The 27,636-nt window shown below is 38.3% G+C and overlaps 1 protein-coding gene across 3 annotated transcripts in view; it reads left to right on the top strand.

Moving 5' to 3' along the window:
* The window catches only part of arhgap24 (Rho GTPase activating protein 24), a 122,792-nt gene that overhangs the window by 42,097 nt on the left and 53,059 nt on the right, over window positions 1–27,636 (top strand). For all 3 annotated transcript variants that reach the window (XM_079584975.1, XM_079584977.1, XM_079584976.1), the window contains one exon: window positions 11,230–11,317. In XM_079584975.1, the coding sequence (XP_079441101.1) occupies window positions 11,230–11,317 (88 nt within the window). The remainder of the gene's footprint in view (window positions 1–11,229; window positions 11,318–27,636) is intronic.

A 27,636-nucleotide genomic window follows, 5' to 3' on the forward strand; every position in this document is an offset into this window, starting at 1 on the left:
ACCTTCTTCATTGCTCCGGTTGGTTGTAGCGCTATCCTATTGCGTGCAGAGGGAATTTGAAAGACAACCGTTTATCCCGCCCCTCGGATTGAGCCCTGCCAATGGTGTGTTCCCAGACCCAACATCTTGATGTGGGTCTGGCTTGTCAGGCTATACTAACAGACCAATCGCACCAGAATTCACTTTAACTGAACCAAACCAAGTGTGAACACACTCTGAAACACTTTCTTGTTCTGTGTCCTTGAATATGTGTCAAAACTTTGCCAAGTCTACTAGGAGACATCCAGACAGATAGAAGGTTTATGTAAGTATCTCTCTGTCTTTCCTTTTATTCTCCTTTGTAATGTGCTGGGGAATTGTGACAGGTGATCTCTCATTATACACTATATCAGCTGTAGTTAAGAACAGAATCCTGCATTTGACACACACACTCTCTCTCTCTCTCTCTCTCTCTCTCTCTCTCTCTCTCTCTCTCTCTCTCTCTCTCTCTCTCTCTCTCTCTCTCTCTCTCTCTCTCTCTCTCTCTCTCTCTCTCTCTCTCTCTCTCTCTCTCTCTCTCTCTCTCTCTCTCTCTCTGTTGGATCTAAGCATTAGATATCGGTAATTAGTATTCTGAGCAGACTGAGGTTCTGGCTGTAATTTTTATGTCTTAGTTCTGTAATCTTTTTTATGTCCTCTGTGCTCGCTCTCCCTAAATTTTTTTGTCGCCATCCATCCTCCACCGAACAAAATGTGTGGCACTATAACTTTACTGCAAGGTGCATTATCACCATAAAAGAATATCCCTTTTTAATGAGTCTCATCTGATTTGACCGTAAAACAACAGTAAACGCTAAAGTTTGTTAAAAAGCAATATTTCAGCGGCAGAAAAATGCACCCATATTGTGTTCGGAAAATAATTTGAATTCCTGAAATGATGCGATATGAACTGAAATCTGAAAATGTTGGTGGTGTTCTTTTTAGGATAAACGAGAGGAATTCAAAGAATCAAAATAAAAGAAGGAATTGCACATTTCAGAGTTAATTCTTGTGCACAGCCAACAGAAAACAAAACATGAACTATAAAGGTCATAAATGTGTTTTTAGAAGGAGATGCTTGTTTAATAGTTACTTGATCCTCTTTAAAGTCACCAATAAAATTCAAAATGTACGTTTTTTTATTTTTATGGAACAGTGCAGTATAAAATATACTGCAATATTCTTGTACTTTGCAGTTCACTTTACTTTTCTAGCTTTGAAAAACTTTGAGAGAGTTTACTTTCCTTCTTATTTAAGGTCTAAGAAGTTCTTAGATCCTATTAGTGGTAGCAAACAATGGCGGAACACCAATATCAGAAGCAATTAGCATCCGGAGCTCCGGCATTAAGCTCTGCACAAAGGAATTATCTCCATTGCATTTGTTGTCCTTCTTAGATCATTTGCATTTTATCTGTAAGCTAAGCTGGCTAATTGGCCTTAGAAAGCACTTAGTGACTAATGTGATTAGAAACTACTCTACATCACAATCTAATGATCTCCAATGAGTTTACTTTTCCCAGGACAAATCATATCAGAATGTCAAGCAAGAGTGCAAACACACAGCTTCCTAAAGATGCTCAATGCTGCTCACTGGTCAGTAATTGAAGAACAACACTGCACAACCACTGCAGGAAATGCTGGACTATTTTCCTCTTTTTCAGGTGTAATGGAAGCTGACAAACATGTGGGGTTATTGCTGTTCACTTTTATCCCATAATTTACTCCTTCGGATGAGACTCCCTCGTCCTTCGGATGAGACGTAAAACCGAGGTCCTGACTCTCTGTGGTCATTAAAAATCCCATGGCACTTCTCTTAAAGTGTAAGGGTGTAACCTCGGTGTCCTGGCCACATTCCCTCCATTGGGCCCTACCAATCATGGCCTCCTAATAACCCCCATCCATTGAATTGGCTCTATCACTCTCTCTCCTCTCTCCACCTGTATCTGGTGTGTGGTGCTCTCCTCTCTCCACCTGTATCTGGTGTGTGGTGCTCTCCTCTCTCCACCTGTATCTGGTGTGTGGTGAGCGCGCTGGCGCCGTTGTAAAGTGGCTGCCGTCATATCATCTAAGTGGATGCTACACACTGGTGACTGGTGGTGGTTGAGGAGAGACCCCCTTATATGATTGTAAAGCGCATTGGGTTTACAGTAGTACATATGAAAGCGCTATATTAATGCCTCATTCTATTCTATTCTATTCTATTCTATTATATTATATTATATTCTACTCACCCTCTAGCCGTCCTATGTGCATATGACCTATGCCTGGTGTATAAAGTTATAAATATGGATTTCTTTTTTACAAAAACGCATTGCTTTGCTTCAGAAATGTCCTGAGTCGTTCACATAAAAAAAAAATGTCTACAGGCTTTCATAAACAACCTGAGTCGGAGAAGGTCTCATTTTTTACGTTTTGTTACAAGCTGTTCACACATTGCCATTACAAAAAGTGATTCATATGAAAATGCTTACATATAGCCCCTTTAGCTGAAATAAAGTAGAGATTAGCTGAAATAAAATAGAGAAATCTATCAGATTTCATTAAAAATATCTTAATTTTGTTTTGAAGATGAACAAAACTCTTATGGGGTTCGAACTGAAACTCATGGTGAGGGTTAGTTGAGTTTCTTGTGAAGAACTCTGTTAAATGTGGTAGTTTTGGTTGGCTTGTTGTTTTGACATGAGGCAGCACACTAAGTTTGGAACAGGGATCTGAAAGGAAGAGGTGAAGGTATAGCCAATCTGTTTAACCCTGAGGGATATTGTTGTACGATGTTGTACAAACTGCAGCTTTTGACTCCGAGCTATGAAAAGATCATATTAAACTAGAGAGGATTTGTGCTCAGAGTGGATTTGTTCCTTCTAACCGAACACAACAAAACAATGAACATGAGGATGAAAGACCTCTGAGCTCTGAGATGGTGTGTGTTGCATGATTCCCTCTGACTCATGCAAGTCCAGGTTGTGAATGCAGGGTTTTTTCACCAAAGCTCAAACCTGCAGCAAAAAAGGGAATTTAGAGTGATTCATGTGGCCTCTTATGTCTCTCGTATTATTCATGATTGGTCATTGGTATGCTAGGGCTAGCTGGCAATTTGACATTTTGCCTCTGTGCAATCGCTGTTTGAAATTAGAGTTCTGAAATATATATAAAATATTTGATGTTTGATGAGTCATTTTGTTTCCGCAGCCTATAATGAACATTGATTTTTGGATCCAATAAATAACAAGTCACTTTTGTTTTGGAGGCTGGTACCCTGGTTTCTGTGTTTGTTAAAAAATAATAGGCAGTAATGCTATGTGTTTATTAAACTGGGATAGGATGAAGTAGTTTAACATTGAAGAAATCACACACTTCAGCTGATTCATATTGTAAGATACAAAACCTCCATCAGAGCTTTTAGCAGACTACAGGAAAATTGCTTCATTTAAGCCACTCCCATGGTTAATACAGACAGTTTACAGGACATACATTTAGCGTGCTCTAATAAAACCAGCTTATTGGCTACATTTACATTTATTTCAAGGCGTTTGCTAAATGAATAGATGTAGATGTAGCAAGTAAGGTTTTATTAGTGGACTAGACTAATGTGCACTCTATAAACTGATGCTTGAAATGATAAATAGATTTGCACTTCAAAACAAAATGAGTCATTTTAATGCACCATAACATTTCATTTTCCAAAACTTAAAATTAGTTATTAATATCTACCAATTAAAGGCTGATTTTATATTTCGGTAGCAAAGGATGTCAGATTTGAGTGGCATATAAATATATACACTACACTAGTAAGATTTTTTTTTTTTTTTTAAACAATACAAACATTTTTTTATTCAGCAAGGAAAGGATGTATTAAATTGATCAAAAGTGACAATAAAGACTTACAATGTTACAAAAGATTTCTATTTAAAATAATTGCTCTTTTGAGCTTTCTGTTGATCGAAGAATCCTGATTTCTTTTTTATCGTGGTTTATAAAAATGAGACATAATAAGAAATGTTTTTTTGAGCAGCAAATCAGCATATCAGAATGATTTCTGAAGGATCATGTGACACTGAAGACTGGAGTAATGATGCTGAAAATTCAGCATTGCATCGCAGGAATAAATTACATTTGAAAATATTTTCAAATAGAAAACGGTTGTTTTAAATTGTAAGGCTATTTCATTTTTCAATATTTCATAATATTGCGTTTTTGATTAAATAAATGCAGCCTTGGTGAGCATAATCTTTCAAAACATTAATTTTCTTTTCAGCTTGAACACAGGAAGACACCTTTTCTCACACACACACACACACACACACACACACACACACACACACACACACACACACACACACACACACACACACACACACACACACACACACACACACACACACACACACACACACACACACACAGACTATGTGGCCTATATATCTCTGTTTTCAGATACTGTATAGAGCATCTCACAGGGGAACATTGGTCAGGATGTAGGTAATGGAAAGTTGAGGTTAATCACATTTCTGAACTGCAGCAGTCTGGTTGTGGGCAGACTATCTACAGGTACACCAGACGCCAAACCGGATTTTATCAGGTCTGCCATTGTGGGCATTTATAATATTACTGGCAGTAATTAGATTTAGTCTCCTCAGCCCTCCTCAGTGGCACAGAACAAATTTCAGCAAACAGAGAAACACATTTGGCAACTCACTTGTGACCAATCAAAATGGCTAGATGGATGCTGTCCATTTCAGAATTAGTTTTTGATTTGAACTCCTGGCAAACTAGCTAATTTCCCACCTGTTTTCTGTTAGACAACCACAAACTGTGGTGAGGGTAATGATGTTTACCTACGGCTACTCTGTGGTAGATTTTATTTTTTAGGAGTTTGTTAAGTGGCATATATCTGAACTGAAAGTTGTCAGGATGGTAATCTGCCAAGTGACTTTGGGAGTCATTCATAGGGTACTAGACTGGTCGCTAATATGGTCATGAGAGTAATTTATTCGGAATCGCACTACACTGTGGCACTGTGTGTTTTTATCCTCTTAAAAGAACCAGTTCATAAGAGTCATTCATTCAGAATCGCACTACATTGTAATGCTGCATATTTTGTAATTCGTTCGGGAATCATAGGCTACTACACGGGTTGCACTTTGTTTTTGATTCACTACAAAGAACTGGCTCATAAGAGTCATTTGTTGAGAATCGTACTACCCTGGTTGGACTATTTGTTTTCGATTCACTAAAAAGAGTCTGTTTATAAGACCCATTCATTTGAAATTGTACTATACACTGTTGCACTGTATGATTTTTTATAAACTAAAAAGAGCGAGTTCATAAATTTCAATTTGTTGTGCTGTATGTTTTTTATTCACTAAAAAGAGTCGGTTTATAAGAGCCATTCATTCGAAATCGTATTATACACTGTAGCACGCACTGTATGATTTTGATTCACTAAAAAGAGCCGGTTCATTAGAGAAATCCATTCAGAATCATACTACACTGTTTCGCTGTGTTTTTGATTCACTAAAAAGAGACGGTTCATAAGAGCCATTCATTTGAAAGCGTATTATACACTGTTTTGCTGTATGTCTTTGATTCACTAAAAGAACTGGCTCACTGAGTCATTTATTCTGTAATCGAATATACAGATAGCGCTGTACTGTAGATTCTGTAGCATCAGTTGCAGTGGCTTTTTTAGTACAGAGTTCGGTCAGCATCGGCAGAAAAACATGCTCGAGAGAAGCGCTGATGGATGGACAGACACTACTCATGTAATAACAAGTTACTTCAAATGTTTTAAATATTAATTGCTGTTATTATAAACATTAAATATGTCTAGACTGTCTATATAGGAGTATATTACATGCTAAATGTTAGAGGCAAAAAGCATCTGATTTCATCTGCATACGGGCACATTTGTTGCACTCACACTCGCTGCAGGCAAAAGACTGCATATTAAAAAGCAGAAGGAAAGAAAGGTGAGTGAATGTGGCTTCTAAGTGTGAAAAAGCGCTGCAGGACAAACAGGGGCCACTAATGACCAAGACATGAGGGCAACCCTCTGAGGAAAAGTCAAGGTTAAATGTTCAAATGTGCACCTAATAAAAGGACCATTCCACAGCAAATGGCTTTCCCTTAATTAATTCCATGGGACCATTTAGGACTTCGGGCTTAAGTAGTGGATTGTGTCTTGTTTTATATTCTCCTGTTCCCTTTGGTCCTCCACCATCAATCTCCACTGGTTGATAAACAAATGAAGCAGCTCTTCTGATCCGATCTGGGACTGGATTTGTGCGTCTCTGTGGGGGATTCCCACATACGTGGCTCTGTGTAGGCAAGTTTCTGAGAAGCTAACTTCGTTTTGGCACCAAGGGAACTGCAATCTAATTAAAGATAAACACTAGCGACATAACAAATCTTTTTTCTTTTTTTTTTTGCTTTGTTCTGCTTCTTTATTTTATTTTTTCTCAAGCAGGGAGGGAAATTCCTGAGATGATATTAAGCTAACCTCTGCCCCTGCTCAACGTAGGACAGCTTTCTGGGGCGATTGACCCAATATCTAATTTCCTCTTCCCACAGTTTCCATTCCTGTGTTGTCCAGATCATCCAGAAGGCCCATGGTAGTCTCTTTGATCTATCATTGCAGTATATTTCTGGTTGGTTGTGTCAAAGTATGAACTGTTGAGGTCTGGCTTGAGGTGTTAATGAGGACGCAATAAAACCGCCTGGACTCCAGAGGTCAGCGAGGTGCAACACCTTACTGGGAGATGAACTGCTGCCCCAAAGCAATGACCATGTGAGCCCAAGGGGTGCATTGGTTTAAGAGTATGAGATGTTTAAGTGCTTGAGGAAGAGGTGCGTCTTCAGCTGTTTCTTAAAAGATGTGATGTTCTCAGCAGTTCGGGTGGAGGTTGGCAACTCATTCCACCAGAGAGGAACTGAGAGAGTAAAGGTTTTGGAGAGTGACTTTTTGCCTTGTTGTGAGGCAACAAGAAGACGTCGCTCATTCAGTGACCTGAGCTGGTGGGAGGGAGGGAGGGAGCATACATTTTTAGTAGTGGGTTGAGGTAGAGGGGAGCCTGAAAGCAAGCGTTTTAACTTTAAACTTGATTCTGGCCACAACTGGGAGCCAGTGGAGTGACTTGGGTTCCCTTACGGCGGTGATCCACTTGTCCGTGCGACACTTCTGTCGCGCTGCACTCCACTATATTCCTATGGGTGACGTCAAGCGACTTTGACGCGCTCGCAAAGCATTCCGGGAAGGCGGCGCTTCATTTGAAAAAATGCCGCGCGTCAAAAAGCTGGCCGATGCCCATCTTTATGCAAATGAATTCTGTTGAACGCGAGGCGTCTATCCAATAGAAGCACGCACATGGAGACGGAGGGAAGTCTCTCGCGGGTCCTTTGTTTTTGACTGGCCGCTGGCTCAAAACCACGCCCATAGCGGTAAACTAGAAGAACGCCAATCAACGTTCACATGTGGGGAGGCGTTGCGACACCACACGACATTCGTGTCGGACAAGTGGATCAGTACCGTTAGGCTGAGTGAAGACAAGACAAGCTGCTGCATTCTGGATCGTCTGCAGAGGCGTAGTCGTGCTGGTTGGAAGTCCCACTAGTAGAGCATTGCAGTAGTCCAGTCTTGAAATTACATGCTCTTGGACGAGCAGCCGTGTTGCGTATTCTGACTGGAAGGGTCTGATTATCCTAATGTTGTAGAGCGCAAATCTGCGTGACCGGGGTGTTGTTGAGATCGTCGAACACTATCCCCAGGTTCCTCGCTGTGCAACTGGGGTCCACAAAACTAACACCATCCAGGACAGCAAAGTTGTGGTCGATTGATGGTTTTGCAGGGATTACAAGGAGCTCTTTTTTCACAAGGTTGAGCTGCAGATCATGATCCTTCTTCTAAGCAGAGATGTCTGAAAGACATTGTGGTCAACTTATTTTAACTTGAGCGCCACATTTTTAGAACAAAGTGCCATGCGTGAGACGCTGCAAAAGGCACAAGACGCGGACGCTACAGTTAAAGACGTCTATCTACAGCGGGTTTACATAAGAAAAACAATGGAAAAGTAGCACAGTGGAATGGAAAAATGTGTTCTATGGTAAGCTTTTTTTAAATGGCCAAATGCAGATCAGAATAGTACACTGAAAATGTAGGTTATGCATGAAAGTTGGCATGCTTGAGTAATCCCAGCATGCTTTGGGCCATATACTGTATATCATGATCATTGTTGTTGTTCACCAAAGCAAATACAAATTCCTTTACATCTCTTAGTGTAGAGTAAGCAAGGAAGTGTGACCAAGGAGACGCATGGTTCCTCTGCTCTGGAATGGGCCGGGGTTTTGTTCCCGGCCTTTTGATGATGTGTCTTTCCATGTTTTTCCACATGGAATGCCTCTGGGGGCAACAAAAATGCCTTTAATTGAAGGGCCCATGTCTTTAGCAACCCACCCTCAAGCCTCCGGTTCTAAAACAGGAACTGCTGCCCACATCAAACTGGTGACCTGCCTCAATGTGGGTTGAAGTTTGTGCTATCTTCACGAGCCCCACCAATGTTCCGGCAGGTAGAGTTTCCGCCGCTTAAGAAGTCCGAGTTCAACTTGAACGCACTGTCAGCAGGATCCCGCTTTCAGATCTCGTAAAGGTTTATGATGTTTTAAAAGAGGCAAGTCTCTGCACCACATGCAGAGAGACTTTAAAACCCTGGGGAAGAGGTCATTGTGTAATGATCGTCATATGTGGCTACTTTTTACTTATTTCACTCGTATTACCATGACAGGCACCACTTACATCCAAGAACCCTACAATCTAGACCAAGTATTTTTATAAGGACTTGTTTACTGAGACCTGTATTATAGTAAACCGATCCTAACGGTTCAAAGACTCCATGAAGTCTAGAAAACGACAACTGGCTTGTCACATTATATGGACACTGCTGGATGTTTTTGATTTCGTTATGAAAACCCAAATTCGAGTCGATATTAAGTCAGACCTCACTAAATCGCTTTTATTTACAGCCAGGCATTCAGACGTACAGTACACTACCATTCAAAAGTCTCTTATGCTCACCAAGGCTGTATATGTTTGATCAAAAATACAGTAAAAACAGTAACATTTTGAAATATTATTACAATTTAAAATAACTGTTTTCTTTTTTGAACATGTTTTAAAATCGAATTTATTTCTGTGACGCAAAGCTGAATTTTCAGCATTATTACTCTTATATTTTTTGGAAACTGATACTTTATTTAGGATTCTTTGAATAGCATTTATTGAAAAAAAAAAAGTCTTTACTATTGCTTTTGATCAATTTAGTGCACCCTTGCATTTTTTTATTTTGTTTTTATTAATCAAATTAAAGTTTGTTAAGATTCTGATAATGTCATGTAGCCAAAGCTCTAGTGGGGAGATTTAAATAATGTATCAGCCACTATGTCAAGTATCCTTCTTAAATCTCTGCATCCTAAATGTTCTCAGTGTTTCCAAGCATGTCGAGATACTGGATACGGAACATATGCACTGATATTTGATAAGGAAGTAACTGAGCTCTCTCTCTCCCAATGAAATGTGCCTTAAGCCCCACTATAGCACTTATAGGAAATACTCTCCTTCAAAGGTGACTACTTAGACCTCTGCAGTTGTTTCCCTGCATACTGTAAATAACCCCAGTTTGCTAGTGCATACTGTAATGCTACTATTCAAATCTAGATGAAAACATTGCTCAACACATGTTGTGTAAATGGCGTTCATTGTGACCACTTGTGACTGCCAGTCATTTGTATCTTTATTCTGTAATTTAAATAGCAGGATGAAGTATATATCACATTTTTCTATAATCACAATTAATCTTTTGATAAAAATAAAAAAAGTCATTTTCTGTGTCATTTTTCTTAATCAAGAAGTTTCTGCGGATGAAAGGAGTAATTATAGCCATTCAACATAACAGTATAATTGAAATTGGCTTTCACAACTTTTAGTTTAAGTGAACTTAAAACAATCTTCTCTCGAGCTGCACGATTAATCGTTAAAATATTTCGATCTCTTTTCAAACACCTATTCGCTATTATCCCTACATGACAACAACTATGTCTGTTAAACCTTTGACTACCAGTATGACCACAGACCACATCATATTGTCATAAAATATAATATTGTAGATGATGAGGTGCAATATACAGAACATTTTCATTCTGTGCACACACTGTAAAAAAAAATTACACCCCCAAGTCAAAATTTTCTAGTGACTGATAACATCTACATTTTTCACTTAGTCTGACATATTATTTCTCATTGAGCCAATGTTAACAGACTATTGCAACAATTAATTCAATTTATTTTACAGAATTTCACTCGGGCCAATTTAAATATTTAGATGTGACCAGTCGCTAGAATATTTTGACTTGGAGAGGTTAAATTTGTTTCACAGTGCATGACACATACTGCATGATAGTATGGTAATAATAAGAAAGAAAATGACAAACAGAGAAATACAAACCAATAGAGAATAAATTATTGCTAGAGGAGGGCGAGAAAGCAGAAGGATAAAGAGACAGACAGATGAGAGCAATGGGGGAAATCAGGCAGCTTTACTAGTGCTCTGGTGGTGGTAACATGGCCCTTGTGGTGTGCTGATGTTGGGTCTATTTAAAGCAGCAGTTCATCCGGCGTGTCAAACACTGATCTATAATTCCACAGCAGTCGCAGTGCTGCTTAGGATCCGATTTCTACATAATAACAAGAGCTTTGTCGACTCTAATGCCGCCTGCGCTCTATTATACAGACCCTCAAGGGATCCATCTGTAACCTCTGAACTGCCAGCGCTGCCGATTTCTGCCTTCAGATGCCCAACACACACACACACACACACACACACACACACACACACACACACACACACACACACACACACAATTTTGATATATATATATATATATATTAAATCAAACTTTATAATTATATTTTTTATGTTTTTTTATACCATTAATTCAGTAAATTAAATCAAACTCAATTGAAATCGAAATCAAAATACATAACTGAAAAATAAGTCTCAAGAAAGGGATTTTTCACATTTAACTTTTTATTTTTCCTTAGTCCAACAATTGTTTTCTCCAATGCATCTGAGCTTTTCCTTACTGTGATTTATTTTTCTCTTACGTCTTGCTTTCTTCAGCAGTTTGTGTCTGACTATTTTTTAAATTTTTTGGTTCCTCTAGGGCACCATTTCCCTACCTGGAAACAGAGTCAGCGAACATCCCAGCAATGGGGAGGAAAGCGGAAAGTTCCTATTTGAAGTCTTCCCAGGTAAGGAGAAACCTTCTTTTTTTTTTTACCATGTCTGTTTTTGCAATACATTCTTTCTTTGGCTTTCATGATGGCACTCAAATGACCTCACTCGCTGAGAAGAGGTCTTCAAAGACATTCATCAGAGATAATGAGAACAGGTCAACACTGGGCAGTGTAGTCCTGCTCCAGACACATGCAACACATCACAGGAAGTCTGTGTCATTTCTGTCCAACAGTCTCTTGCATTTCTTTATAAATCTCTCGTCATCTAAACCAACCAATGCGTTCTCAAATAGATCCGTCTTTATAAAAGTTTGGGGGTGATTTGTTTTTCTCCCAAAGGCAGTTTAGTGATGAATGATGCGGGATCTGCCACCTGCTGTAATTAGTGTACAGATCACATGCTTCTTTCTCTCTTCGGGCTCTGGTTGTGTTTGGAAAGGGTTCAGATAAAACACAGATGTCCCTCTCGTGCGGTGGATGATGAATCGCTGAGGACAGATGAGTGCTTGAGGAGCGCTACTTCCTGTTGAGTTCTGGGGAACGCTCTGATAACATACACACACACCTGAGTTTGAAAGTAAATACATTTCTTCAACAGAAATCTGCTTTCCTAGCTGTAAATGTAACTTACGGTTACTGGTTTGAATCACTTTGCTATATAAATATATATATACGCATACGCGATTCATCTCGATTCGAACACATCATACTGTCACGTTGAAATATTATGGATGATGAGGTATATATATGTAAAAAATTCAAATTGTAACAGAAGTCCTTGGATAAAAGTTTTTAGCTAAGATATGAACACTGATGTCTACGGTAGCGATCAAAATAGAGCAAATCACCTTTTTGAAAGTAAGGCGCTTAAAGTAAATATTGTATCATTACATTGTTACGCCACTAGGTGGCGATGCAACAAATGACTGTTAAAAAAAAACTATGGCTGCATCCAAAATCGCATACTGACTTATTTTGAATAAGTAATAACTTCATGGTCGCTAAAAAAGTATGTTCTACAGTATATAGTGTGAATGTGTGTGTAGTATGAATGTAAACTGGACGTAGTACATTCCCAATGTTGTCATGATCATGTGACCTACAGCATCAGTTGGGTCGCTTTACTGCCATTCATAAATCCTATACCGTGGCCTCATGGGATAGTAAAGTATCCATCGTATGCACACTTCAGAATCTCGACGGAAGACGTATCATCCGGGTACTTTTTGCCTACTCCTTTATGAGTACTGTGAATTCGTCGCATATTGTTTTTCACCTACTATATAGTAGGGAAGTATGTGATTCACAGCCTATATTTGTCATTGAATCATTCATTCAAGAGATTCGTTCAAAAACGCTGATTCATCCAGTAATGAAAGAAGTGAAGACTTTGAGCGAGTCATTGAATCATTCGTTCAAACTGATTTTTTTTCTAATTTATTCAAATTAAATAAACATTTTTAAATAGACTGTTGCATTTTTGTCAGAACCTCTTGTAAATGACATTGTCTTCATGATCATGTGAGAATCGTGATCTCTTTAGTTCTAGCTGAATAGATTTTGAAAGCTTGAAGGGTCATAAAGTGTATAGATAAATCATTTTTAACAAACACTGCAATATTCCATAAAACATAACAACTCAAAATTTTGATTTCATGGTGACTTTAAGTCTAAGTGATAAAATAGAGGAATTTGATTCTTCTTAAAATACTTTTTTTCTACAAGGATTTCTACGGTGACATTCACATCACCTTCTGCAGTGGAATGAACCGTGTGTGTTGTCATCTGTGTTTGGTGAAGCACGCGAGCACACTGTGTCTTTGTTTCGCTGACTTGTGACCTTGTAGAAGACAAAAAGCTAGTTTTAGGTCTTTGTAATGAAGCCTTGGACCTTAATCTACGGTGACACTGTGGCATTTACATGAATAAGGCCTTTTTGCGGAGTAGATTAATATGACACATTACTTGCTACTGACCCTGTCATCACGTTCTTCTTATTAGTGAAGGAGGTAAATGCCACGTTGTGTCTATCAGCGGCATCATCACAATCCCGCGCGCCAGCCGGGCAACAGTTGAGATGCATGGGAATGCTAACGGATAGCTCCAGGTATTACTGGCGTCTTCGGCCTGCGTGGAGAAATCCATCCCTGAGAGCCGTGAGAGTGTGTGCACTGTGCCAGAAAACAGCAGAAACTGAGATTTATAGCATGTTTGCAGCTCTTTGGAAACGCAGCGCGGCTCCAACTGTCCCGCCAGCGGACTGTGAAAAACCCGAGCCATTGTTCAGCGTGTCAGTCTCAGATGAAGGCGTTTAGGAGCGATCCCATGCTTACCTGCACTTTTCCATACAGTAGCGTTTTATCATCTTTATCCCGTTTATTCCACTGTTCATCTCAGCAGTATTTTGGAATATTTTGAAGCATAGCTTTTTTTTTGCTTTTTTTTTTGCTGCATAGGCCATGAAATCACTTGTCCTTGAAAACGGCTTTTTGGAGGTAATGTTGTAAAGCTCAGTTCATAAAAGAGGGTTGTTAAAAGTGCATTTAATTTCCTCTCGTCTTTCATAAATACAGACGGGAGTGTTTTGTGTAGGGATAACATGGACTGAATTTCAATTCTTGCCGTCTATTAATTTTGTGGCGCCTGTTATAGGAAAGAGCTCATGAGGAGTTAAATATTTGTCATAATCTATAGCTCGATCCCTTTAAGTTTGCAGCAGATGACAGCAAAAGAAATCTAAAAATTGTAAAAGAAACAAGCGTTTATTAATAAATTTCTGCCGGTAAATTAGGAATTATCACATCATTATCTTAATAGGCGGGAAAACATCACGTTTGCAAGAAAGCAATGTTTATTTTATACAAAAGATCAATAATTTAATAATTACATTGTACACACAGAATCGCAATACTTCGTCTGTTTTTGTGCTGTGCTAATGAATCACCTTTTTTTTGATGAATCATTTCAGTGAACGATTTAATGACTCCCTCAAAGACGGTCACTCCTTTCATTTTTGAATAAATCATTTTTGAATGAATAAATTATATTTTGAATGAATTTGCTAAATGATTCAATGACTCCCTCATGAAAATAGTCACATTTTTTTCCTGATCGAATTACTCTGCTTCCCTACTTTATAGCATGTGATTCTGAAGTGCACATTCGATGGATACTTTACTATCCAATGAGGCTACGGGAGAGGATTTGTGAATGGAGGTGAAGCGACTCAAACCAAATGTAGTACTATACTATACAGTGTTTTTGAATGAATCCGTTTAGAAAATGATTCAGTGACTCCCTCACAAATTAGCATTTTTGAATGAATCTGTTTAGAAAATGATTCAGTGACTCATTCATAAAATTAGCGTTTTTGAATGAATCGGTTTAGAAAATGATTCAGTGACTCACTTATATATTAGCATTTTTGAATTAATCGCTTGAATGGACGGATGATTGATTCTCTCAGAAAGACAGTCACTTGTCGCCACCTGGTAACTCGAAGTGATAGAGATGTTTTTGTACCGTTGTGAAGTACCATGTCTTTTGGGATATGCACAATAATTTCATAGAGCTTGAGACTTACTGATTCACTTACAGATTCAGCACACATTCTTGGATTCATTTTTGACCGCTACAAAGCTGCGCTTATCAACATAAATTACGTTATCTGTCAGTCAGGTCGAAATGTTCATTTCGAATGTTCCACAGTGTAGGATTCCTTTCCAATTTCACAGGCCTGTTGCTTTGGATTTCAGACCAGCGAGAGAAAACCGAGTACCTCGTGAAGGCAAAATTGGATTTTAATTAAAACCTTTTTTTCTTGAAAGTTTTAATATGTGGGGTTCAAATTTGCTCCATCTGTTGCTGCAGTCCAACAGCTCATAATACGTTTCTCTATCATGCAGACAAATCTGTTGTCATAATAATGTGAATAATTACCTCACCGGCCCAGTGAACACCAGAATGAAATATCAGACCTGGTTCCGCAGAGCATGATGATCGTACCACAGCATGACAAATTTCACACAGGAAACGCTAACTAAAACAAACACTAAACCGACAGCTTTGTTTCATAACTCCAAACCAGACAGAAAATGGATCTCGCCTCATAATCTTTAATCACTTCTCCATCTAGACCACTGTTTACTCGCTGATCCTTTCTTTATCAGCTTCTCATTTATTTACACCTCACTGACATCCAGAGATAATAATGGGGACTCTCTGCAGGAATAGCTGAGGAATAGTTCTATTGTGTTCTATCATGAAGGTCGTGAGGTGTGTGTGTGTTTCACAGACACGAGTGTGATGCAGTCAGTCAGAGTTGAAGTGGACAGAAACCTTCAGATGAGGAACTGAATCTGTGTTTTCAGAGAACACCTGCGGAATCATCAACTGAGACATTGCTTTCTTTCTTTTGCTTCTTCTTTCCTGTCTTTTTTTCTTTTTATTTTTTCAGTTACACTTTATTTTGAGGTGACGTAGTGGCAGTGTAGTTACTCAAATAAGCACTGAGTAATCTTAATGAACTTGTACTTACTATAGAGTTACGGTTGGGGTTTGGTTAAGGGTTACTTCACGTTATTCACTGTTATTATTAAGTACATGTAGTAACATACGTCACCTTAAAATAAAGTGGTACCATTTTTTCTTATGCCTTTCTTTCTTTCTTTCTTTCTTTCTTTCTTTCTTTCTTTCTTTCTTTCTTTCTTTCTTTCTTTATTTAAATTGTTTGTTCGCTTCATTTGTTGGTTTGTTCAATTCTCAATTTTTTGTTAGTTCTTTCTTTTTCATTCAATTGTTTGATCACTTAATTTGTTGGTTTGTTCAATTCTCCATTTTTTGTCAGCTCTTTATTTCGTTCTTTCTTTCTTTCAATTGTTTTTCTTTCTTTCTTTTAATTGTTTGTTCACTTGTCATTTCTTTCTTTCTTTCAATCAATTCGCTCTCTTTCTTTCTCATTTGTTTGTTCTTTTTTGTCATGCCTTCCTCCATCCATTCATTGATTAACTTGTTCATTGGTCGGTTAGTTCATTCATTTGTTACTTTGTTCATTTATTCCATTCCTTAGTTTTCTTTCTTTCTTTCTTTCTTTCTTTCTTTCTTTCTTTCTTTCTTTCTTTCTTTCTTTCTTTTTTCTTTCTTTCTTTCTTTCTATTGTTTGTTTGCTTGTTAATTTGATTGTTCGTTCAGTCCTCCATTTTTGTCAGTTATTTCTTTCTTTCAATCAATTCACTCTCTTTCTTTCTCATTTGATCCGTTGTTCCTCCATTCATTCATTAACTTGTTCATTGGTCAGTCTGTTAATGAATTTGTTACTTTGTTCATTTCTTTCTTTCTTTCTTTCCTTCTTTCTTTCTTTCTTTCTTTCTTTCTTTCTTTCTTTCTTTCTTTCTTTCTTTCTTTCTTTCTTTCGTTCTGACCTACATAAATGAGAGCGTAATGAAGTGATTGTTGAATCTCCTGCGGTGAACTATTATTCTCACCTTTAGAATGACTTAATTACAGCGCACAACACCTCCATCTCCTGCACGGGCAGACCAGGTGACTTCTAGAAAACAGTGTGCAGTTTAAAACATGGAGGTTGTGAACTCTTGAGATTTACGACGGCTGTAATCTCATTCTGAAGATGAATGTCAAAGTCAGGGTCAAAAAGCTACCGAAACCACAGGACTCTGGGTCGTTACTGTTCAGTCATAGTGGCTACGGCAGCCAAATGGATCAAACGGAAAACAAAGGGGAACTTAATACAGTGGCAGATTTATTTTGGTATTTATCTCAACAAATAAAAAATTGGCAACATTCAAATCAAGATATCAGATAACACTTTTAATTTAAGACAGTGTCTATTTTAGAGCTGCTTTCAAAACAAACAAAACAAAACACTTCCTCATGCTTAGCAAATCCATTTTTGATGCATATTTTAGTTCAACTAATTTAGCATTGTTTATTGAGATGATATATGATTAATGACCGTTATTATAAAATATGAACAAAACATTATTTGTCTCTGAAGTTCCTCTGTTTTTCCACAAGGGGTCTGATTCTCTCTGACTCTCTGATGACATGATCCGTATAGAATGAATCCGTGTTTTCTCATCAGGGGGTCCGAGGGCGACTGAGGAATCCAGGGGCTTTTGTCTGAAGGTCGTGGCTGCTCTTCTCTGCGGTTTATTTACACTCTTGCTGCTGTCTGTGTGTCTTCACAGTGGAGAACGAGTCGTGTCCTCTCGTTTACCGCCAACTGTTCAGACGTTATTCTTTGACTTGATCGCTGGTAATTTGCATGGCAATTTATTTCACATTTAGCTTCGACTCCCTGCCAGGACGGTCCTAATGTAGCCAGAATCACTAACAAGCCAAGTTAGACTAATGCATGTGTGCGCGAGACTCGGATTTCAGGAAACCAACATCGGTTTAAATCCAGGTGCATTGTTTTATTGTAACTGGTTTTCTACGGTTGCTATTATAAATGAAGTATTTGCAGTTGGTTGATGCCATGCATACTTGTGATATCCCTGCTAGAACAAATAAAAGTAAAAAGCCTAAGCGCTTTTCAGCTGTTCAGGCAGGGAAACCACTTTAAACCAGCTTAGACCTTCCCGTTTAAGATGTGGTTTTCCTCTTTAAACATTTCTAAGAATAAATGTAAAGGGATAGTTCATCCCATCTTTTACTCGCCCTCATGTTGTTCCAAAGCTCTATGAGTTTGAAAACAGAAGATATAGATATTTTGGAAAATGTCGGTAACCAGATAGTTGACGATAGCCATTGACTTCCATGGTATTTTTTTCATACTATGGAAGTGAATGGAATTCAAATGTCTGGTTACCAACATTCTTCAAAATAATTTCATTTTTGGGTGAACTATCACTTTAAAATCTCTCAATAACCGACATTGATAGAATATTCCAATTTTGCCAATGATGATGTCAGTAATTTTTGTATGCTGAATTGTGATTGGTTATCAAACTCGTCCAGGTTACTTGGTAATAATGGAAGCTGAACAATAGAGTGCAACAGTCAGGTTCTAGGAGAAAAAAAAATTAAACTTCGTTTTAAAATAATTGTTTAAAAGCCAATTTTGTGTTTAAAAACGACATTACCCTAGCCTGGGAAAACCCAGACCACTTCCGGCAAATTTAGATTTGCTCTGCAAGTGGGTCTGGCAAAGAGCCCATTGAAACCCATTTCCAATCCGCCGAAATCGCGGCACCAATCAGAAACGTTGGGGCGGGCTTTACACGATGACGACAGAGCAGAGACGGTGACGCAGATTTTGTACATTACAAAGATGGATGCCGCCGTGGAAGATCACAACATCACTCGTTCGAATCAGCTATCGCGTCTGTTTCAAGCGATTTAAAATTGTCATTTTCGTTAACACAAACAGAGAATTGCTGAGAGTCTCAGATGTTTCTCCGTCGCTCTGCATACGTCATGTCATTCATCGCTCTGATTGGTTTTAGATCTATCCGACGTCCGTTGGTGACGCCCCTGTGGAAATGAATTGTCTATGGAGCTTTGCCAGACCCTAACTCAGTTACAACTGAGAGTGGTCTGGGTTTTCCCAGGCTAACATTACCCATGATGCTGTACAGAAAATACCACCAATCAGAGAGTCGAGACAAGCAAAACGCGCAGAAAGATCTCATTAGCTCCGCCCACTCCCATGTAATCATGTCGGTCTCCCTACTACACTCTCAAGAATCTTATCTTATACAGTGTGAGTGTATATACACATTTTAAAGCTGGAGTCAGCAGATCCACTGTCTTTGATCAAACTGATTATTTCTGTCGGTCATTTAAAACTTCTATCGAAAAACAGCTGTTTATACTTGCATTTTATCTCGCACTATATGGCCATAAACTCAAGTGAAGCGTCGCGTTGGGATTCGCGCACGGCTCGCGCTCCTGTAAATCCTGCTTGCTTTGATTGGACTCAAATATTTTGACATTGACGAGCGGTGGTTGAATGCTGAAGCAGCTCAGATGAGAAGGTCAGTTATCGTCGCGATGGGCGAATCAGCACCAAGTTAGAGTTAATATTTGCCAATTATTTCACAACTTTCATTAGGCCTATATACACTCAACAAAATGTATATATTTGGTGCTCAAGGAAACGGAGCTGAGATCCGGCAGGGTGTGTTGTGGACCAGAGGAGGCGGAGCTGCGCTCCGGTACGCTCCGGCCCAATTTAACCTCTGGGCGTGTGCACAAACTGTGATTGACAGTCATATCTCACACACCCCTGTGCTGACTGGACCAGAAGAACCGGGAGCGGATGATTTTTGCAAAACAAATAACAGCATAGCTTCGGTTTCAGTGAATATGATAAAAAAAATCTTGCCGACGGCAGCTTTAATGGAAAAAATACTTCCAGAACCAACGCCGCTGAAAAAGTGTGCAGGCTCTGTTGCACGCTAATTAATTAGGGAGTTGTTCTGTGTATATATATATGTATAAGGGTCATTACATTTTGACACATTAGCATAGAATATAAGTTAATATAATAATTCATAAAGATACATGTGAGTTTTGCCTCAGCGTATTACTTAAATATTATAATATTGTTATGTATGTTTTTTCCCCACCTCACAACATTCCTTCTAAATCTGCCATGCCTCTTAGCAGTAACTTAATTCTTTGGCGTGGGCAGGTGAGAAAGAAAGTGCTATAGATGTACATCTACTGTGTTATCATCCAATGTCTCTCGGACCCCTCCTTGCATTTCTTGCATGCTTTAAGAAATGTGATAGTCATAGGCACGTCGCCACAGGCTGTACATATATTATCATAGACCAGATGAAAGGTCACCTAGCAGACAAAGAGAGCGGGACATAGTTGACATTTTTCTGTTGTTTTTTGAGATAGTGGAGAATGTTTGGGTAGAGATACAGAAAGATGGAAAATACATAATACATGTTTTTACACTCTAAAAAGACCATAAATATATAGGGCGCAATGTACTTTTCCATGTTGAGTTCTCTCTGGTGTTTTACCTGTATTTTATACACCGGTACCTTTTCCGTTTTCTTAGTGTAATACCAATACCATATTGAATTTATTTTTATATAACATAATACATATGTGCTTATAAGTCTTTCAGAAGATAAGGTTTTTATTTTGAACATGTGTTAAAGGAAAAAAAAAACTTAAGTTGCTGAATCTTTGGAAAATCTTTCCTGTTCAAATAGTTTTCATTCTCTCTAGCATATAAACATATGAAATATACTCGGAATACAGTCATAACTAATTACAATCAGTTTTAAAAAGACACACTTCTCCAACCAAAATGTTTAATCGGAGAAAAAACTTAATCAGAGACTTTAATAATGCAAGGTTTTTCCATAATAGATTTAACATTCAGTTTGAAACATCCTTGAACTCTTGTATTGGACCATTAAAACAACCATAAAAAAATAAGATTATGAAGCAACCTCTCTATGGCTAAAAACACACCTGTACTACATTTTCATTATTCCCATTTAATTATTTCTTAGATGTATGCCGTATTTTCATTGTGCACCTGTCACACTAGGGTTTTCACTTTCCTTTCACGAGGGCAGGAAGAGCATGTCGTGACAGCTTAGGGTCACTGCCTTTGACCTCTAGCTGTATCGTCTCCATGGCGACAGCTGATGACACGCAGCTCAATTAACAAAAAGACCTTCAGCTGTTGCTAACACAATGTGAGACATGATCGTTTAATACGGCCTGAGTTCATAAAATGATGATTTGATTTTAGCTATCATCTAATATTGACATAGTGCTGTGTTGAAAAAATCGATTCACCAATTCTGAATCGATTTTCATATTAATTTCTAAAGATCGATCCGTAACTCAGAGGATCGATTTAATAACAGGCCTATATTTTCCCCATAAACACACTGAGACATGGCGACCGGCAGCGCTGCTAATGCGGTCTCTCTGATTTCACCATAGACAGTATATAAGACTTGTTGACCAGAAATAAGGAAAGAGCCGTTCACATAGTGCGTTTTTTGCGCGTGCAAATTCGTTTTCCAGCCGCGCGGCCCGCGCCTCTGTTCATGGTTGCATAGCAACGACAGACGCAACGGGAAAGCACGCGCTTGTGGAGAGGAGAAAGCGGTGCAAACTGCGCTCTCCATGATGACGAGGAAGTATCATCAAAAAATTTATTGATTTCTAGCCCTTGCATTAGCTTTACTACTAGATATATTCATTGAGATGAGAAATAAAAAGCCGCCCTGTACAGCTATGATCAGCTGTTCGGCCGAGCTTTCCATGTTGTTAGGGAAAGGCCGCTGGTTTTTGTCACATGACCTGTTGAGATGCATTGAAGTGCTTCTCACTGAATTTGCACGCGCATAAAACGCGATATGTGAACGGCCCCTAAAGTGGTATCGTGTGCGGTTGTATCTAGTTTAAAAGGCCTTTTAAATATGAACGCAGTTTTGGATTAAATAAAAGGACAGTCAAGTCAAATAAAACACGTTTTATCTCCTGTTTAGTTGGTAACACTACATTAAGATACCATTCATTAATATTACTTAATGCCTTATCTAACATCAACACATTGAGTGAACAATATATTTTTACAACATTAATGTATGTTTGTGAATGTTATTTAATACAAACACTTGATTGTTCATGAACAGTTAAAACTTTTGAAAATTTTATATTTTAAGAATATTAGATCGGATCGGATCGAATCGAATAATGATAATCGATTCAAGATCTTGAGAATCGGAATCGAATCGATTCTTGAAATTTGAATCGATACCCAGCACTAATTATTCCAGATGTTTTTTGTTTGAAGAAAACTTTAGTTGGACCCTCTAACCTGGCACAACCAAGACAGTGGGGTCATTTTCCATCTGTTCTGCCACTGTAAAGCCTAGTGTGAAATTTGTATTTCACAGATGGCGTCAGGAAAAACAATCAGAGCCACATCTAGAGGATTCTATAGCCAAGAATCTCTCTCTACTGTCGCATATTTTCAGATATGAGCTTGCAATATAAAGAACAGGATCCAAAAATTTACTTTATGGCATCCCTTTATGCAAAAATTCACCAAACATAAATATTTTTTTACTGTCGTATTTCAGTTTTTGAACTGAAGGATTTCCACAGATGTTTGTCTGAATAAAGATCCTAGATAAAGGCTTTTATTCACATTTAAACATTGATCAATGAACATCAACAGAAGCTCAACCGAACCTGCTTAACACACGAGAACAAAAGTCATTGGTTCTAGCGGAAGCTCAAACGTGCTGCGTAACACGAGAATGAATCTCATTGGTTCTCGCACGACAAGCGAACATGCTTGAGCTTCCGTTTGTCTCATCTGATGTGGGAGTTGATGAATGTTTATGTGTGAATAAAAGCCTAAATTCAATCTATTTATCAAATGAAGCGATCGAGTCTCTTCAGAATATTTGGACTAAACCTGGTCAAGTCATATGGACTAGTTTTACGATCTCTTTATGAACTTTTTGAAGAGTCAAAGTGGTAGTTGCGTAGCTGTCAATAGAGGGACAGAAATCTCTCAGGTTTCATTAAAAAGATCTTCATTTGTGTTCCGAAGATGAACGAAAGTCTTAAGGGTTTGGATCAGTCTAGGGTTTATTCAGGAACAATAGGGGTTTCCGCTCCCGGGAGACTTCATAATTCCTATAAATATTGCTGGATATACCTGGTTTTTGGCGTGTTCAAAATTAAATATAGGTTCATCTTTGTAAAGCTGTATTTTTTTATTTGATTAAAATGAATGACAGACAACAGCAGGAATATTAGGCTGCTGTCACTAAGACCGAATGCACGGGCTGAATATACTGACACACATCTGAATTCTTTCTTAACTGTTCACTTATGACATAACCGGGAGAATACTTGCCGAGATGGGTATTTCCACATCATTTTGTGTGTATGTGTCAGTTCAAGTGCAAGTAAGCGCAAAAGAGGAATCAATCAAATGATAAACTTTCACTCTGTGATGGTTAAACTTAGCAGTTAATCTGCAAATCACAGCGTGCCGAATCGCCCTGGTGACTAGTTCCTATAATAACCGAGTTCCTATAACTATATCTGGTGCGAAAGCCCCTTTTCATTGCAAGTCTCTAGACTGTTTAAATGCCCAAAACATGTTTACGTCCTTTGAAACAATCGAACAATCCATTTAAACGATTCAGTCGAGCACTATGCAGAAATTATGAGGATGATATTTCATCATTCACATTTTCAATAACTTTATTTGATGAGAAAAAGATGACCTTCGGGATATTTCACAGCTGTCCCAGAGAATGTTTCTGGTCTTTTGTGACATTCCCGTCCGTTCCAAACGGATGGAAAGTAGAAGCACTTCAATGGTCAGAGCTATGAAGGACCCCAAAGAGAACCGGCATTGACATCGGACAAACAAATTCCCGAAAGCTAAATCTGTCCTACAAGAAGAGAAAGGGCGCGAGGGAGCTTGCGATATAGAAGAAGACGGAACAAAGATGTTTATTGTCCTGACTGTGCAGACTGGCCTGTGTCCAGGTGTGTGTGGCCCGCTACAGATTGCGTGAAGGAGCTCATTCTGGGCGTGAAACAAGCTGACCTTTTCTCCTGTCCGCTTTGAATAGAGATACATGCTACTGGGCTTCACACTAGAAATGACTTGGGAACCATTGCTTTCTCTCTCTCTCTCTCTCTCTCTCTCTCTCTCTCTCTCTCTCTCTCTCTCTCTCTCTCTCTCTCTCTCTCTCTCTCTCTATATATATATATATATATATATATATATATATATATATATATACATACAGTTATACACACAACGCAAAGGGTGGTCATACCAAATATTTATTTGCCTTAGTTAATAGAAGGTCATTCATAAATAAAATTTATGACATTGTTTTTGAAAGCATCCTCACTTTTTACACAAGTGCCTAAAACTTTTCACAGTCCCGTAGCTTTGCAGGAAGGTTTCTTCAAGCGTCTTGGAGACGTTGCCGCAGTTTTTCTGGATTTAGTCTGTCTCCGTTTTTTCTTTTTCTTCATGTAATCCCAGATGGACTCGATGATGGTGAGATCAGATCTCCGTGTGGAACACAGGCTGTTGTCAGACACTGGATTATTACAATTAATGGGAAAAGGAATGTTTGGAAAATAATGTAAACTGATACTTACTGACACACTACAGCAAAATATATAAATGACTGGCTTAACCGTTTATGTGTGTGTGTGTGTGTGTGTGTGTGTGTGGATTACGGTTCCAACAATGTTTTCTTTTAAGTCAATTAAAAATGACCTATAATTGGACCTCACTGCCAAACCATGGCCATATATATTTGACTTGTTTGACAAACTGACATTTCAATAATTGATCAAATACATCTGAAAACATAAATATCATATTTTTTCTTCTCGAGCTTGAATTTCTCGTTTTAATTTATCAAATGATATTGTAGTCTGTTGTTCTCAGCAGAGGATACAGGGTCATGATTGTTTACATGAGAGCCAGACTGACTTCTGAACAGTTTATTTCTGTGGGTTGAACATTGTGGGGAGGTTGTGTAGGTTTGATATGTGACGTGACCGTTTAGTTTTTCTAGACTTTTACTGGTGAGACATACCGTAGCAGGGGTTTCTGGGAAATGCATGATGGTTCTGTTTTGTAAATATAGCCGATGGTGTGGTGGTTAAAGACCCGTGCTTTGAAACCAAACAGTTGATGAAATGAAAATTCGACTTGCTCAAGTTTTTACTTGTGTTCAAAAATAAAAAGCTTCCTTGCAAAACCATGAATCATCTTTTGAAAACCTGAGAATAATACCGCAGTTAATGCATGAAATTAAGCGCCTCCATCCAACACAAAAGCATGAAGCGGTTATTGGAGCCGACAGAGGCACGTATAAATGAGATCCCCTCCAGCGTGTTCTGAAAGGATTGTTGTTTGCTGCCAGGCTGTTTGAGTAGTTGTTCAGTCGGAGAGTGTCCTATTCATATGGATGGCATCATTATCTGCCTCTCCAGATGGAGCGAGTGCATGACGTAGATGTTTTGGTTTGCTGTGATGGTTTTACATGTGGGTCTCTTGCCGAAACATGTGCAGAGGATGTGGACTCAGAGACACGCATGCGGTTTCCCCTCTAGGCAAACATTCTTTTTTCTGTCGGGGTATTTGGAGGGTGTATACACACACAAAAGGGCGTTAAATCAGATTCGATTTTAATTTTAGGTTGGTTTTAACCAATTGGATGATAGGTATTTCATTGTACAGATCAGTGAAATCCACGCCTATATTATGCACTTGTTGTTCTGTTTAAATTAACTACAATATTCCAGGTTCAATACAACTTGAGCTGTATGCAACATTATAGATTAACATGGAAAGTAACTTTGCCTTTCCGTTTGTAAAAACACTGTCGGAGGCGTTTGCCGATCGCGCTCCGTTCTCCACCCTGTGTTTCCTGTCTATCCTCCATATAGACATAAAGACATAAAAAATCCAAAAATATCATGTTTAGTAAAAAAGTGCGTTTTGAAGACATGACACTGCACTGAAAAACTATGGGTGCACGATATTCTGGCCCCATATCGTTTATAGCTCATTATATGTAATAAAAAAATTAGCCAGTGCTGAATAATTAGTGTATATTAATTGTTTCTGCTTAACTTATGTTCAGTGTTACTTTAAAACACATGGTCAACGTTTTTTCTGTTCATATGCAAAAAAAATTTTTTCAATTATTTATTTTAGCAGAATAGATTAGTAGAATATATTTATATATATATATTGGTTATCCAGTATTAGACAAACTTCATCTGATTCATCCTTCTGCTAAAAGGATAAATACGACAACTTTACTTTACAGCCCACAGCGATTAATCAGAAATAAAAGCACCATATTTCTATGTTGAAACGTGAAACCCTCTTCCATTGTAGGTGCATGACCGCTGCAACATTTCATAAGTTTGTTAAACCACATTGTGTTCGCTACTGCACAACTGAAGGTCTTATCTTCAAGGTTTGATCTTTTGGAGAGTTTACAGTTTTTTAAAACTTTTTTTCAAATGTATTTTTAACTGATTAGTCTGTGTCAGAACCCAGCACACATTCATTATATTCACACTTCCCGGCCAAAAAGAGAAAAAAAAGTCGCTGTTAAGATTTGAATATGCAAATGATTAAGAGTCTATGTCTATGAAGAGTCTATCATTTTTGCAGTGATTATCATGTTTTTTATTTAATTTGTATATATACTTTTGCATTGTCAGTACAAGATCTGGTGTATTATTTATTTATTTTTGTTATGCAGATCTAAGAATTATTTGATTCTGTTTGGTCAATAACTACTGTTCATTTTTTTGTGCATATAATGATGGTAAACAATATGACTGACTGATTTTACTACATAGCCAAATGTGTGTTTCTCATATTGTGAAGTCATAAGACTAATATAGGTGTGTGTGTGTGTGTGTGTGTGTTTTCTTTCTCTCATGCTAATAAGCCCTTGCAGATCTTTTGAACAGTGTGAGTCAGTGAATAATGAAGAGTTTTTTAGCAGTTTATTTTAAAGCCTACTGTTCGAAGCAATCCAGGGGTTTTCTCTCACACAACTTCTTGGAGCTTTCTTGCAGGCTATAAAACTACACCTGACATCTGCATTATCATTAAGTCTGTCCTTTATTTTCTGATTTGAGGGCTGTTGTCTTGAAAAAGATGACGCTGATGCCCCCAAGTGGTCGCGAAGCCATTTACAGCAATAGTGTCACAGATGATGTATCACTGCAGACATTACGCTGGCTTTTAAATATTCATTGAGCCGTTATTGTGCTTGTCATACACTCATTACACTCCATTCAATTCCATCTAGTTATCTTGCCAAATCAATAATTATGTATAATGAATGGTTTTATGGCCTGAAGGAATCGATACGACTGAGTTCTTCATGACCTGCTTCCTGCTACATCTCATATATTCTGCAAGAATCTGAATTGTGGTTTTGTTTACTCTTCATCTTCTATGGTTATTCCTTTGTTCGTCCTGACATGTCGTTTGAAAACTTGTCAAGACTTTACAGCAGGTTTTCTCACGGGTTCTAGGAATGATTACAGCGATTGACAGAGGCTGTTGTTGGACACATTTTATAGTTATTTCTCTGAGAACCAAGGTAATAAAATCTCCAGATATGATTAGAAATTTGACGGGATGCCAGAGGCGCCTGATGAAGGAACAGCAGTTTAACAGTACCATGGTGCCATTGTTCACTTCTTGTATTAATTTGGCGGATTAGTGAACCTTTTTGGACAACTCTTGATAATGCCTGATTAAAAAATAATGACTGGATTATTTAATTGTTGGATTA

The sequence above is a fragment of the Phoxinus phoxinus genome, assembly GCF_949152265.1.
Source record: "Phoxinus phoxinus genome assembly, chromosome: 17".
NCBI classification, from domain to species: Eukaryota; Metazoa; Chordata; class Actinopteri; order Cypriniformes; family Leuciscidae; genus Phoxinus; species Phoxinus phoxinus.